Genomic DNA, 16,806 nt, shown 5'->3' with positions numbered 1-16,806 from the left:
ATGAATCCTTATAAGGAATGGGATAGCACAGTGGAAAGCATGACTTGCATGGCAATACTGTCAGATGTAGCTGTAAATCTGTATGAGACCAGAAGCTGCAACTTGCAAGAGCTGCTGGCCTGTTAAGGCTGCTTGTTTGCAATGTGTTCTATGATTCCAACTTTTCAGACTGGGTTCTGGAACAGGAGAGAGGCTACTGTAACATGTGACAACCAAAAAGCCCATACTTCTTGACAAGGCACCAAATTTAGAAGAGCTCTATTTGAAAGCATGCTGTTAATAACTCTCCTGGTATATAATACTGAGCAAGAAAAAGGGTGAGAAGTCTGCAGTGTCTCTCAGAAGCCCTGATAGCCCAGCCTTTTTTTCTCAACCTGCCACATTGATTTACAGGTGACAATCTTGAGTCAAAATAACCTGTGATACTTGACTATATCCACCTCTTCAATTCCTGATTACACTGGAGAGCAGAATCAAAACCACAGAAATCCACCTAGCCACAAAACATTACAGCTTACTTCCTTTGTGAGTTTTAAAATACTCCACTATTTAATTCTCCACCTTTCAGATTCTTCACTCATGTAACTGAGACCATTAACACTGTATTTAGTCTATATGCTTTATATTTGGAGGGAACAGAATGATCATATATGGAGACTCATTTCCAGATTCTGGATTGCAGTAACTGAGTCTCTGCCCTATGAAATGAAGAATTAATTTATCCATCTGCCAGCTGTGTTGTCCTAAATCAGGGTTCTTCACCCAGTGTGCAAAAAAACAATCCACACACAAAGTCAAGATAGTTGTTTTATTCCAGTTCTGCTCAGAAGGGTGTGGTAAGCAATAGCTAGCAATGCTAGCACACATTAACTGGCACACAGTATTTCTCCTATAGACCAAAGAATGTAGAATCACCTCATCTCCAAGTGTACTGATACTGTTTTCCTACAAGATCAGATAACAAGTCCTTTGTCCTCACTTAAAGTGGTAGCACTTCTACTTTTTAGTAGGGGCCTTTCAAGAGCCCGAGGACCTTCTAACCTAGGGGAGGGTATTTTAGCATGTTAATGAGTTAAGTTCAGAGTAAGTTCAAATGGTCAATGCTTTCTATTATAAGTTCTACTTCTTGTGATTAATGCTAAAGGCCAAAGCCACTTGCAGTTGGTATCTTCTATTCAACTCTATTATAAGCTCACTAAACACCCCCTTCCATTGATGATGCTGACCTCTTTTTTGACATCAGCTGTACTTAATTTTTAATATCCAACAGAGGACAACGGTTCTAAACCATGATTCCCTGATGAGCTGAAGCTGCTAAAAATGTCTGGGTTAAATAGAAGGAGGTTTGAGACTTTGGTCAGCAACTGAGAAACTCCTCAACATGCAACTTGGTTCACTTCTCATGAGGCTTAAGGGGCTTCAAAGAAATAGATGGCAGTAGAGCCTCATGACATCTGCTCTACACAACACAGTATAGGTGAAAGCACAAGGCATTTCTCCGACTGTTCTTTGTAACAGGGATCTTGTAAACCAAGAAGGTGTTGCAGCTACATTAGGCATTAGGTAAATTACATCCCCAAATATAAGAAAAAATGCAACCTTGTCCTAAAGAAAGGTACCTCTCAGCACTTTTAAAAAGATGTTTTCCTACCCTTTCATGAGATGCTTTGCTATCCATTAATGAGGTACTTTGCAAAAAGTGAATTTCAGTTAATAGTAATACATTTTCCTCATCTTCTGTTCTACACTGTGCTAGGACTGATCAGGGCAACAGAGTGACCTACTTACCGGATGAGAGAAAGACTGTGCATATTTTCTATCTTGACTTTATTAAGGCATTCAAGACGATTTTCCCAAAGCACTCCTCCAGAGAAACTGTCTGCTCATGACTTGGGTGGGCATATGCTTTGCTTGGTTAAAGACTGGTCGAAAGGTCAGGTTAGATGAAGAACATTTTTATTGCATGCCCTGACACACTAAATGGTCTAGAAATACCCAGGCTTTTATAAATGCTACAGATACATCACCCCCATCCTTACATTCTGTCATCCTACTTACTATAATTTGAGCCCAATTCGGCAACATGGAGCTTCAAAATTTTACATTCCAGAGTATCATGTCCTTGTGTTTTTCCCTAAGTGTGCATTCTTCAGTCTCGTAGATTCTATTCTGTTCTGTTCCCATTGTGTGTTCAAATCTGTAAACCTAAAATTATAACCCACTCTGGTTATAATTTAACCCTTCTACACTAGGCTCAACTTTGTAAGTTTATTCTGCTTTTGCTATCTCCATCTCCTGAACAGTACAAATATAACTGTCTATGTCATACTATCGTAGAATAATATGGATGGAGGTCATCTAGTCCAGCAACCTGCTCGGATAATGATAACTTTATAACTAGATCAGGCTGCTGAGGACCCTCTCCAGCTGAGTTTTGCAGTCTACAAAGTTGGAGACCCCACAGATCCTCTAAGCATTTGTTTTAGTCCTTAACTTCTATAAGGGGGAAGAATTATTTCTTTATACCCAACTGGAAATTTACTTGCTTAATCTGTGACCTGTCACAAAGAAGATTCTGGCCTTTCCCCAGTAGATAGCCCCCATTAAGAATCTTGACAGTATATAGTACCCTGGGTGAGATCCACAAAGGTAACACAGTTCCTAACTTATATTTACATTTAGATATCTAAATTCCTATTGAACTATCAAACAACAAATAACGTATCTGAAAACCTTTGTGATCTTTACATTCATTCTTGCTACTTCGTGTTTTTTCTGCTGCAGCATAAATATCCCAGCCATGCCTTTATCACAGTGAAGACTTGTCTGAATCTTTTACTTGGACATTTTTGACGATTTGAACACTTAGTGTATAATCAAGTTCCATGTATGACGGCTCAGTTCTAGACAGAGTCTTTATTCTAAAGCAAACAACAGAACCTTAGATTGCCGAATGTGCCTCAGTGTTTTCACAATATTTTTACTATCACCGTAACCTCAGGGATAACATGTAATAACTGTAATATAATCTAAGCTATATTTGCCTGTAAAGTACAAGCACTTCCTACTGATAATAAAAGGACATGCTTGTTTATGATCTGGCATTTCAGGCACTCCATGCAAAAGATTTAGAGAAAGGCTTGACCTTGAAGTGGCAGAAAAAGGACAAGCACCTTTAAGAATGAGTTCTTTCTGCCAGTTTTCTTACAGAGTCTATCTGGCTAGATTTTTGGGCTTAGAGTATGGAGAGGTTTACAGTTACATTAAACTCATAGTTATCTGCAACTTAAACTGAGCCAAATTTTTATCAAGCAGAAAGTAGATTCATAGCTGCTGAGAAACTGGCTATTTATTTCTGATCTTGAGAAATATCACAACATAAAGCCTCCACTAACAAAACCAAAATCCAAAACAAAAGGCAAACATTCTTGATTGGTCTTCAAATGCCCTACTTCTTGAAAACATGTACCTAATACAGGCACTATTAACAACCCTGTTTCAAAGCAGTAGCGTCTGTCTGCAGTTGAGTATTTGTCTCATCTGGTCTCTGTTGAAACCCCTTGATTTCTGGACATTTTGCATAGATTGTAAATATCAGGCTCTCAGCATAAAAAGGTTTTTCCATGAGTAGAGAAGCTAATGAAACCTTGTTTCCTGAAAATATGTGCTCTTTCTCCCATCATCTCCCAACTTAGTTCTGAGCTCTGCCTATACTTCTTCGTATACCTTCATTACTGATCATACAGTGTGGTTAGTCTGGAGACTACACATTAAACATGTAACACAAACCAGTTAGCTCAACAAACCTAGAGCAAGTAGAAAGAATGAAGACTGAAATCTGGCTGCTTCAATTTCAGAGGATCATCAAATTGACTATTATTTTTCCAAGTATCAGATTTTCAAGAAAGGTATAGGAGAACAAATATATTTTATTTCAAAATAGATGGGCTTGGACAAGCTCAAAAGTTACCAGTGGGAGACACACAAGGTATTGTGGCAGCTTGATTTCCTCAGAAAATCTTATTAAAAGTTCTCAGATAATGGATCAGATTGTCTTCTCCATCTAAAGACCATTTAAAATATGCTCCAACGAATCTAGGACAAGATGTATTTCAAAACAATACAAGATAAAGGAGTCAAGGGAGGTTTTAAATTGTGCCATTGTGTAATGACTTCCAGGAAGCTGTTGGAGAAGTAAGACTAAATTCTGGCCAGGAGATACCAAATACATCTTATATTTGAGTCTGTTGCTATATCTGCAGCAAGAAGCAGCTGTAACTGCTATGATGACTATATCAGGTGATAATATCTTGCATGCTATCAGGTGGGAATATCAAATTATATTAGATGGTGCATATCAAATTAAGACTAATCAAAATACTGCTATGCATATTCTCTTCTAGTAGTTCTGACAGACAAAGCTATCTGGCCCAAGAAGTATAAACAACATTTAGATATGATTAAACCATCTGTTTAAAAAAGAAGAGAATGCTGAAATTGAATGATATTAAACTAGAATTCCATTCTTAATGAGTGTAGTTTCTTAATAAAAAGGTAGGCATTTCTAGACAGAAAATACTGTTAACTTCTTCAATGCCCTAAAAATGCAGTGAATAAAAAAGAATTTGTCAAGGAGAAAACACTGCAGCTTGAATAATTTTACAGGGATTTGAATTTTAACCTCCAGCCCTCTGTCTCCATAGTAATATCAAGAAATGAACATTGAAATTCAAGTTTATTTTTACTTTACATACCTCAGCTTTTGTCTCAGCCTCCTAAAATGCATTGTGCATAGTTCACCGTCTTGCCACTTTGTAGGTAGATGGATTTAGCTAAAAGGATCAATTTTTCAAAACAGCCTATAATTTTTGAATAGCCAGTTCTCTTATATATTATGGTAATTGTACATGTGGATAGCCTTGTAAGTCCATGTTGACTTAGGTCCAGCCTTTAAGAATTAAGAATTTAAGAATTTAAGAATTTAATCTGTTTCTATTGATGCACAACTCCACAGGTCTGAAATTCACATCTGTCACTGTAGGTGTCTCTATATGTTTTAGAGCCCTATGTCAAGATGTTGAGATGTGAGATTTTGAGAAATCATAGAATTATAGAATGGTTTGGGTTGGAAGGGACCTTAAAGATCATCTAGTTCCAATCCCCCTATGCAGGGACACCTCCCACCAGACCAGGTTGCTCAAAGCCCCATCCAGCCTGGCCCTGAATGCTTCCAGGGAGGGGGCAGCCACAGCTTCTCTGGGCAACCTGTGCCAGTGTCTCACCACCCTCACAGGAAAGAATTTCTTCCTAATGTCTAACCTAAATCTCCCCTCTTCCAGTTTTAAACCATTTCCCCTTGTGCTCTCACGACCCCCTGTGCTCTCACGACAGCCCTACCCCAGCTTTCTTGTAGGTCCCCTTCAGATATTGGAAGGTTGCTGTAAGGTCACCTCAGACGCTCTTTTTCTCCAGGCTGAACAACCCCAACTTCCTCAGCCTGACTTCACAGGGGAGGTGCTTCACCCCTCTGATCATTTTAGTGTCTTTCCTCTGGACACACTCAAGAAGGAGCAGAGCAGAGGGGGGAAATCATTTCCCTTGACAGCTGTCTGTGCTTCTTTTGATGCAGCCCAGGACACAGTTGGCTTTCGGGGCTGCAAGTGTACATTGATGGCTCATGTTGAGTTTCTGGTCCACCACCATCCCGAAGGCCTTCTCCTCAAGGCTGTCCTCAATCCTTTCTCCTCCCAGCTTGAAGACTTCATAGTTTGTGATACCAATAATAGCTCTCATTACATTTCTTTATTTTGTGTTTCTGTGTTTTCCCTGCCAATATAGGATATGTTACTCTTGACTGAAATTGTTCACAGTATCTATAGCAAATCTACATCAGAGGGATTTCTGAGCCAATGCTAAAAATTATTCTCATAATTGTAACCTTGCCTGGAGTTTCAGAATTACTGTGCAACACACATAAATGAGAGCAGTAGGTATTACAGGTGCAGCAAAGAAATGGCATCATTTAAATATGAAAGGTCTGTGTTGTGTTAATATGCCTAAAATGGAAACGAAGCGGCTGATAAAAGGTCCCTGTGTCAGAGTGCAGCTGGCTGAGAAGGGTCCAGGACAATTCACCACCAACACCTGACTGCTGAGCACTTCCTAAGTGCTGACTGTGCACTGGCAATCCTGGACACTGATCAGTAGTAGATTGTGCTCATTCAGCACCCCTGTATGGCACTGCACTGTCACTTCCCTCTGCATGGCATCATTACCAACACTTTTCCCCTCCGTGTGGTACTGTGCCACCGCTTACCCCCTGTGAATGGCAAGCTCCACAAATTCCTTGAACAGGCCATCTTGGACACTGGCAGGAGTTCCAGGCAGTGCTGCAGGGAGCCCTGAGCACCTGGCAGGGAATGGTCTTCCATGGGAGGCAGACTGGGGACTGCTGGTGAGCTTGTTCTTACTCGGCCTGCAGCACTCATTACAATAGGGGGAGGAAGAGGAGGTGCACAGGCAGAGGGGCAAGCAGTGGAAGAGGCTGGGGGAAAGCAGCAAGGGGAGCATATCCAAGCCTGGGGGCAACTTAATCAGTCATGAGATATTTTCTAAAAGTAATGTTAAGTAAATGAAATTGAAAAAACAGCAAAACACATTTTCTTTAAAATGAGGTTCAGGGCTGTGACCTGCAGTGAGCTGCTTGTTTGAGTTGCCTTGATCTGGTTCTTAATTTTTCATTTCTTACATTTGATTGAGTTGCCTTTATCTCATCGTTAACTCCCCTATACACTTGAACTCCCCTAAATACAATTTCCTTGCCAAAAACTCACAAGAGCTGACTGCTCCCTGAGTCCTTGGTGCTGAACGAGCACCACCTGTCTGTCAGTGTACAGTTGTCCCAGCACAGAGTCAGTCACTTAGAAGTGTCCAGAAGTCATCTGGCAGCAGCCAATTGAGAAAATCACCAGAACTATCCAGTTTTCTGTTACCCCTATGATACCCATACCACAGAATGGACAGGGCATGACCAATTCACATCGAACATTGTCACAGGACCACCATCACCACAGTCTCCAGCAGGCTGCTTGGCTACAAACTAAAACAGCTGAGAATAGGCTTCTGTTACATGGGCTATGCACTCTGACAGAGATGTAGATGGACAATTGAGAGCAACAAGCCTTCAGGTATCTTAAATACAACTCAAAATTACTGTGAGTCAACAGTCTAGTACTGTCTCAGTAGCCTAATAAAAGTTATCTTGCCACTCTTTGGCTATAGAAGAATTCAGTTGTCTTACAGACTATGAGATAACAATGTTAATTTCTTTAGAGCAAATAAAATCATTCAGGCAACTTTCTTAGCCTGATATGCTGAATTTAATTTCGTTCTGTTTATTTTAGTCAGAATAAACCTTGTTCTCATAACCTTGTCTAGACACATTCTGTGCATTCAGGAACAGAACTGATACTGCCTGAGACCTAGACAGAAGATTCATCGTCAAGACCAGTCTCCTGTCCTCTAGAAAATGCTTTCTATTATACAGCAAACCACACCTGAATTTGTAGTTTGAAAGCAATAGAAATGCCAGTACTCCTTTGGTTTCCTTAAAAAAAAAAGACAGATCTTTCCTCCAGTAGGTAGTTTTGGAGCTATTGCTTGTGATGTACTAAGACAAGAACAGAATTAAGAGTTCAGTGACTGCTACATTTATACATTTTGCTTGTCAAATGATATGGGGCACAAGTTTTAGGAGAAAAGTGCAAGACTCTATGGAGTTCATATTAAATTAAAATGAAGTCTTGAACATCTACAGCTTAAACTTTGTAATCCTGTAAACAAATATACAGAAACCACTACAGGGCAAAGTAACTGCAAAAATTTGGTGTTATGTACACCAGTGGAGAAAAACTTTGGGATATAAATGCAAGCATGTAATTAAAAGTATCAGGATTAAATTTGGAAGTGTTGAATATCACAAGCAACACAGCTGCCCAAGTGTTGCTTGCAATGAACTGGCAATGAAATAGTCTCCTAAGAGAAATGACTGCTGGTGGATATTTTGGAAATAGGATGGAGATAAAATTACCAACTAAGAACAACTGTATTCTGTGTGAGATGTGAACTGGATAATGTGATAAAGTCAAAAACATCAGAAAGAGAAAAAAGTATGAATCATACAATGGTTCAATTGGAAAGGCCCTTTGAAGGTCATCTAGTCCCACCCCCTTCAGTGCACAGGGACTTCTTTAACTAGAGCAGGTTGCTCCAGGCCCCATCCAAATTGACCTTGAATGTTTCCATCAATGCAGCTTCTACCATCTCCCTGGGCAACCTGTTCCAGTGTTTTGCCATCATCACTGTGAAAAATTTCTTCCTCTCATCTAGTCTAAACCTATGGTCTTTTAGTTTAAAACCATTACTTTGTCCTATCAGTACAGGCCCTGATAAAAAGTTTGTCCCCATCTTTATTATGGGCTATGGAAAGACTCCAGTAGTAAAAATCATACTTCTGGATCTTTGGGGATGAAACGTGTTGCAGGAACATAAACCACTAGTATTCGTTTTTCACAGATGGACCAAAAAAAAAGCATTAAAAGATGGCACAATTTATTATTCAAATGAACAAGGAAAAAAAAAGTGTTGCTTTTTAATATATATATTAAAGTAAACTGAACTAGGCTAGCTGATGCTATTCAGAGAGATTTTTTTTACAAGAGATTAATGTCCTACTGTATCAAGCTGTAGAAGATAGAGTGAACTTTATGAAAGTTTCTAGGAGGAGCTTACGCAAATCTGGTCCTCACTGGAAAATTACTAAATGTGAACATTAAAAAAAAAAACCAGTATAATAGGAGGTGACATATTTTAAGTAGGGTTGACCTTAATATATATGAAGGTTTTGACCCACAATTTGCACTTGTGAAGTGGTAGCATTTTTCTCAGTCCTTCTCACTTTTCAGCATTTTGCTTCATACTAAGGATGAAGGATGTAGATGTACTTATGACCTAGACCATGGTTTGTGTTTCATGTTTATGAAACAATCACAAACAGAAAAATGAAGTACACTGGACCAGGGGATATTGGTAACCCATAACTTCTACATCTCCCACTAACAGAAAACTAAATTAAGGGATCACACATCCCTATAGTTCTTCCTGGACATGCTGAGAGACTTTTAAATAATGTCAGGGACTTTCAGTTATTGTGAGCATTCTCTGACCTGTATCATCAATACAGCCAGATACATTACCTGACAACTAAGAATTAAGTGATTCTTATCCTGTCCTTGTTGGCAACACCATGTTCAAAGTCATTGGATTATGAGCTCTTCCTTGCAGGGGAACTACTACTTTTATTATAACTTACCTCTCAGAAAGGTGTGGCAGTTTGACAGAAAAAGACACTAAAGGAAAAAAACTAGCTCTTAAGCACTATATGTGAGGGTTTGGAGTGACCCACTTCAGCCAGCAACAATAATTTGCCTTCACTTTGCACTGTCAGAGTTATCAGTAGAAGACCATCAAGGAAAAAGCCATTAAGGAATTTTTCCAACAGAACAAATAATTTGAAGAGCCAGGAATGAAAGGCAGCCTAAATTTCACTTACAAAACCGCAGGTGTCTTTGGTCTTACTATCTCCTTGCTAATTACTATAATATCACTATGGTAGACATAGAGAGAAATGTTTTCTTTTAATAATGCCTCTTAACAATATTCCATGTTCTCCTAGGTTTGCCCCATTCCATCTCAGCCTCCTCAGCCTACTGTTGTTCCAAAACCAGTTCAATCTGTCATACATGTCCCATTGCAATCAAGCTGCCCTGGCCGAGGCAAGATGGCAAAGCTCATCAACCCAGAAGAGATGACATCCAGGGATTACTACTTTGATTCCTATGCTCACTTTGGAATTCACGAGGTAATATTTATTTCAGCAATTTAGTAATAGTATAAAAATCATAATGTCCTCTTTAATTTGTTAGTTATATATCTCACTTCCTCATTATTATATTTTTCTGCTTATTCTCAGAACATTGTGTAATCTGGTAAAGTGCCAAAGACATCACCCACTTCTCTAGAGGCCTGTACTCAAAAACTTTGTCCCACTTAGATCCTTGTTCTCCACAGAGATATCGTACATTAGCTATCTGTACAGGGGTGATCTTCATAAGTGTGTTAATTTGGTGCACTTATGAGGGCTGCAAACTAAGCCAACTACACGTGGTTACTATCTTATCGCTAATTTAGGTCTTCTGTCTGCTTGCATATTTTAGCACCATATTTGTGTCTAAACACTAGAGTCAACATTTGCCTTTTTCAGAGCCCTGCCAAAGACACTTACCAAGACAGCTAAAAAGATAGATAATGTTCCTATTTCAAAGCTTCACAAAGGACTTGCACAGGGGCATTTTGGCAAAGTTGAAAAGATAAAGTATTTATTAGGGCAACAGATACAACAAGTTTTGAATTGCTGCTAATAAATGCACTGAGTGCTTTAGCCTAAAAGTTGCAAAGTTACCTAAATATTTAGTTAAACCAGTAACCCAGTTATCATCCACATAGTAGCAGAGGTGCTGCAACTTCTTACCAAGGAGGTGTCCCTACATGGAGAAGAGACAGGTCCAGGTCTGCCAACTTGTCCAGAAATAGTTAGGATTCTCTTCCTCAAAAACAGAACACTCTAAAGACTATATTATACTTCTTGATGAGGTAGGAGTGGGTCATATCTTGTGTGCTGATTGGCTCCCACCAGCCTAATGGAGCTATTAAGAGAAGAGGGAGGAAAGTAGGACCAATACTTGCTGCAGTGCACTAAGTTAGACTGCTTTACTATCCCAAAGGTGACAGAAGATAAACACACCAGTCTGGGACAGCTCTGGTCAATTTTCCCACAGAAGTAAAATAATTTCTTGACTCCTAGCATGCTATTTAAATGCACAGGCTGCATTAATGGAGACATACAGCCCAGTAGCCTCCAATAAATAAGCTTCTGAAAAGAATTCAAAATACCTTATTTACCATCTGAATGTTTACTGTAGACCTAAAGAAGATGGTGATTATTTACACTGATGAATCTAAAACACTAGGATGCAAAATGGCCAGTAATGTGAAATCAGTGGCACTTTTCACAAACCACATAAAAACCAATAACTATTTTCATTACTCTAGTAATTTTTTATGGAGTGTATACACAAACAGAATATTTCCCTCTGCCAATTACATCTTGCGAGAGCAGTGTTCATAAATTCAGTCCAAGAATGGGAAAAGATAAAGGATTATTGAATGGGAAGGAGATCTGACATAAATACTGAAGACTTATCAGAGATGTCAAATCAGACTGAGCTCCTGATGAAGCAGCTTGGTCTCAGGGAGTACCTGGGCCCTCTTGCTATGGGCAAGAAGTGGGAGTGGTTGCCTCCTTGCCTGCAGGAGGTATGCACTGGTAGAGAATCTGTGTTAACAAGTAAAGGAACTGCTAGAGAAGTTTAGAAGTTTTTGCAGCATCAGGGATGTGGAGAAGAGACTGACTGGACCTTCTGCAAGATCCTGAAGGTACGGGTGCCTAAATCCCCAGCTATACTGAGCTTACTGTCTGTAGTTTGGAAGTGGAGACTCATCTGATGGTGGAGGCTGGAAATGTGACTTTTGGCAACAGAAGGAAGATTCATGATCCACCTGAAGATCTCTAGCCACAGAATGCATTCAAGATGAGAGACAAGAAGTTCTGTCCAATGAAGCATCAGAACCAGTTAGCCATGAGCCACACAGAAGCCCTGTGAGGAAGCAACAAGTAATAGTAGTAGAAGGCTCTCTCCTGCAGAGAGCAGAGGTCCTCATCTGCTGTCTAGATGTTTGTATCTGGCACGTTGTAGAGAGGCTGCTGGCCTCTCCAATTTGTCCGGTCCTCAGACCAGCCTTGGTTTGCTACTGTGCTTCTTCCACATGAGAAACAGTGAGACCTGGAGCAGTTCAGGTGTGACTATGTATCTCTTAGGATGATGATAAACAGCAAGGTGGGTCAGGTGGTTTTTGCCTCAGTTCTAAAAGTGCAAATAAGGACTTGAGGAGAAGTGCTTCTGCAAGCCCACCATTGTGTGTGCATCTGATATCAATGACAAGTTTTCAGCTTTTATATCTGTGGGACCCTCTTTGATGATTGAGGTCTGCTAGGAAGAGATAGAATCCACCTGACAAACGAGGTCAAAAATATCTTTGTCACAGGTTCGCCAATGTGGTGAGAACTTTAAGCTAAGAATGATAGAGGAAAGAGATGATGACTCACAGTCACATGGGGAAGTGATGGACTGAGCTGGTAAGCAAAAGATGCAGAATGATGTGGGCAAGACTTCACAGTCAGTCAGTAAAACAGAGCAGAAAGGGCACATGCCAAGTGTAAGTACACAGAAAAGGAAGTACCAAGAGTCAGCATTATGGGGGAAGGTCTCATGCCTTTTCTGGAAAATCAAAGAGTGACAAAGAGTTTCTAAGATATGCCTGTACACTTATACATGCAGCCTGGGAAATGAGCAGGAGGAATTATAGATCAGTATGCAGTTGCCTGGCTACAGTCTCAGAGGAATCAGAAATGCTGTGAGATTGCTCACATGACTGGAATGCCACAATAGCTGGATACAGGGTCTTTAGGAGGGATAGACTGGGAAGGTGAGAAGGGAGACAGAGCAGCTTACTGCAACAAATCATGTCCACTATAGGACAGATGATATTCCAACTGAGAGCTTATAGGTCAAGATTAAACAGTAGACCAACATGGTTGATATTGTTGTGGATGTCTGCAATGGACCACCTCATCAGGAACAAGAAGTGAGTGAGTTCTTCAGAGAGCTGGAAGAAGTCGTGAGTCTGCATGATTTTTGGTCCACAGGAGACTTTCATCACCTGAACATCAGCTGAAAGACAACAGAAGAGGACATAAGCAATACAGAACGTGTTTTGAGTGCATGATGATAAATTCCTGGCACAGATGACCTGAATCAATGGGGGGTTATGTGTCTGTGTTTTGCTGTGGTGGTCCTGATACTAGAAAGGATGTACCAGCTGGGGACATGATGGTCAGGAGAGGCTTGCTGCAGTGTCCATGAGAGGGTGAAGTTCAGGATCCCCAGAACATAGATGCTCTCTCAGGATCCATGCTATTTCTCTTGTTGACAGCCCTGGGTTTCAGGAGAGCAGTGTTCACCCTTTTCAGGGATCTACTTGGAAAAATCTCATGCCAGATAATCCTGGAGAGAAGAAGCATCCAGAAAAACTGGTTGTTTTTTTTAATCTTTTCATCTCTTCCAAAAACATTCCATCCTGACATGCAAGCAGCCATGACAAGAGGCCTGTGTGAATGAACAAGAAGCTCCTGGCAAAATTCAAACAAAAAAAGAGGTAGAAGAATGGTCAGGTGACCCAGAAGTAATTTAAGGGCCAAAGCTAGGAAAGCTAAGTTGTATCTCAACATGAATCTGACAAGGGACGGGAAGGGTAACAAAACAGGGCTTATCTAGGTGTATTAACAGCAAAATGAAGACTAGGGGAAAGGTGGGACTGTTACTGAATGAGGCAGGGTATCTGGTGACAAAAGAACACGAAAATACTACTTGCTCAAGGTCTGGCTTTACTAGTAAGACTTGTGTTCAGGAATTCCAGCTCTCTAAGATGAGTGATAAGGTCTGGAGTGAGGAAGACACAGAATCATAAAATCATAGAAAGTTAGGGGTTGGACGGGACCTCGAAAGATCATCAAGTCCAACCCACTCTGCCAGAGCAGGGTCACCTACAGGAGGTCACACAGGAGTGCATCCAGATGGGTTTTGAATGTCTCCAGGGAAGGAGACTCCACACCCTCCCTGTGGAGTGCTCTGTTCCAGTGCTCTGTAACCCTCACAGTGAGAAAATTCTTCCTTATATTTATACATACTCTCAACAGAGGAAGATAGTTAAATCAGGCATACATAAGTTTATGGGACCTTCATCTCCACTGGGGATGAAGAAGCCGGTTTATGTGGCACCAACTTAATTGGAAAAAGATAATCTTGACTGGGAGGTTGCCTCCATCCTTGAACAGACTTGAAACTTGATTGGACAAGGCTCTGAAAAACTCATTCATGTCATTTGTTCCTCTTGTTCTTTAATTGGTTATAACTGAGAAGAGTCTGTCTCTGCCTTCTTTCCTCCCCCACTCAACAGGTAATTATGCACATTGATAGGATCTCCCTGAGCACTAACTTCTGCAGCCTGAAAAATCCTAGCTCTCTCAGTCTGTTCTCACATGTTCCAATCCCTTAATCATCTTCCTGGCCTCCACTGGATCTGCTCCAAGATCTCTTGTCCTGAGTAGCCCAGATCTGCACACAGGACCCCTGGTGTGGTCTCACCAGTGTTGAACCCCTTCCCTCGATCCTTTTTTTAACACAGCCCAAAATGCTTCAAGGGCATATTGCTTGCTCATGCACAAACTGCTATCCACCAGGTTCCCAAGGTCATTTTTTGCAAGCAATGTCAGCCAGTTCTCAGTCTGTTCTAGTGCATGAGGGTGTTCCTCCTCATGTGCTTGACTTTCGCATTTCCCTTTGTTGATTTTCTTGAGATTCCTCTCTGTTCTTTCTTCAGCTTGTTGAGGTCCCTGTGATTTGCAGCACAGTCATCACAGTGAATCAGCTACCCTCTCAGATTTATCAGCTGCAAACTTGCTGAGACTGCACGTTGTCCTGTTCCATCAACAGTATTGGTAGCAATATTGCTCCTGGGGACACCCTACTAATGAGTGGCCTCCAGAATGACTTTGTGCTGCTGATCATAACATTTTGAGAACAGCAATTCAGTCAGTTTTCAGTCCATTGTCCATTTATGTGATCCATATTTCGTCGGTTTTTCAGTGAGGATGTTATGGGAAACAGTGTTGACAATCATGCTAAAACAAGATAAACAAGCATCCACTCCTCTTCCCTCATCCGCAGAGCATATTGTTTCACCATAGAAAGCTATCAGGTCAGTCATCTCCAAGTTTATGCTAAACACTCCCAATCACTTTCTTGTCCTTAATATGTTTGGAGTTTCCATGATCGTGTGTTCCATCATATTTCTAGTGTTGTTGGACTGTTCCTCTGCCTCTCTTTTTGTGATATCAAACCAGGTTTTATGATGATAAAAATAGTTTTTTATTAATCTACAGTTACTGAGTTCCTATAGTCTTCTGCTAGGACTGGTAAGTGATCAGCTGATACATGTATCAATCCAGTGCACCAGTGCTTCAGAATGCTGTGCAGTGAACCGATTCCTTTAATGCTAAAAATCAAAAACTCATTTGCCTTCCTGCTTAGACTATGAAATTATGGCCATTGTGTAAGCAAAAGTTCAACCTTCTAGGCCTAGCAGCAGCATTTTGAGTAAAATGTGTATTGAATGGCCTACATACCCCTTGAAATGGCAGTCAGATCTTGACCTCAGTGCTCTGTATTGACATGGTCTGATTGACGTGCACCCTTGAGAGCAAAATGTCAACAGAATGAAATATGTGTACTGCTGGAAAAAGTGAAGCAAAAATCAGCACTTAACAATGGCATTGTGAGATTGTGAGACAGTGGTCTAGGTTATACATTAATATCTTCTGGAAATTGGTCCTATAAATAAGTGAACATACCATACAGCAGAGTATCTCTAACCTTTTGCTATGGACTCCCTGCATCACTTTGGGCAAGCCCATCAAGACTGCTGTCCTATAATTTTTTCAGAATTATTTTGTGTTCAAGGAGGAACCTCAGGAAGTCCTTTTTCTGAGTCTCTAGAGTGTGCATAAGTTAGGAGAAGAAAGCTTGGATTTCTGTATGGCTTCTATCTACGCCCAGCATAGTGCTGTGGTTAGATTACATTCTAGTTATCAATTTTAACAGTAAGTAATATTTAGAGAAATGAAATTGAACAAAAGACATCACGCTTCTCCTTAATAATTCAATTCTAAGTAGCTAGCATTTTGCAGTTGCTTTTATGTGTGTACTTATAAAAACTCTTCAGGCTGTGTGTTAATAATGCTTAAAATATAATAAGGAAATGAATTCAGCAGCAGTGTTGAATGCATGTAAGCACTTCAAATAATAAGACAATGTTGGTTTTTTTATCACAGGAAATGTTAAAGGATGAAGTACGCACATTAACCTATAGAAACTCCATGTATCACAATAAACATGTTTTTAAAGATAAGATTGTTCTTGACGTTGGAAGTGGCACAGGAATCCTCTCCATGTTTGCTGCAAAGGCAGGAGCCAAGAAAGTATATGGGGTAAGAATACTTTCTCTCATATTTTGGGTTTGGTTGTGCATTTTGCCTGAGGATTTGGCTTGGTGATTTATGTTTTCTTACTCATCTTGGTTTGAAATTATTCTGTCAAAGCTCTTCTATGGCTTGATTTACAGTGACTTCAGTTGCTTTCTATGAGGTGCAGTAGTGTGCCTTTTCCAAACAGAGATATGATGTCTTGATGTCTTTTCTTGATGATTCTGGTACATGTCTGGTACATTTCTTTGTGGCTGCACAAAAATGTTGAAGGGACTCATTTCTACTCAGCAGGGTCAAAGAACTATCTTGCTTTTTTTAATTCTTAAGCTTTGCATCTTTATAGTCTTGGAAACAAATTTCTTTAATACACTTTTCATGTACATTACTACCCAGCAAATCATGCAGGAAAGCATGTGCATGTTTTCTGTGCCAACAATAACTCTTTTCAGAGGCAGAAGGAAATTATTATCTTAAATATATTGAACTTTAGGAGCATATATGTGCAGTTCTCTGCAGAGAAGTCTTTA

General features: G+C 40.2%; 1 protein-coding gene across 1 annotated transcript in view; it reads left to right on the top strand.

The window, feature by feature from the left end:
- PRMT8 (protein arginine methyltransferase 8) overlaps nt 1-16,806 on the top strand; it is a 68,874-nt gene that overhangs the window by 24,097 nt on the left and 27,971 nt on the right. The window contains exons 2-3 of the mRNA XM_008503231.2: nt 9,734-9,919; nt 16,127-16,282. Of these exons, the coding sequence (XP_008501453.1) occupies nt 9,734-9,919; nt 16,127-16,282 (342 nt within the window). The remainder of the gene's footprint in view (nt 1-9,733; nt 9,920-16,126; nt 16,283-16,806) is intronic.

The sequence above is a fragment of the Calypte anna genome, chromosome 1, assembly GCF_003957555.1.
Source record: "Calypte anna isolate BGI_N300 chromosome 1, bCalAnn1_v1.p, whole genome shotgun sequence".
In the NCBI taxonomy this organism is placed as follows: Eukaryota; Metazoa; Chordata; class Aves; order Apodiformes; family Trochilidae; genus Calypte; species Calypte anna.
Note: the sequence above shows the minus strand (reverse complement) of the source record. Positions and strands in the feature narration are given on the sequence as shown.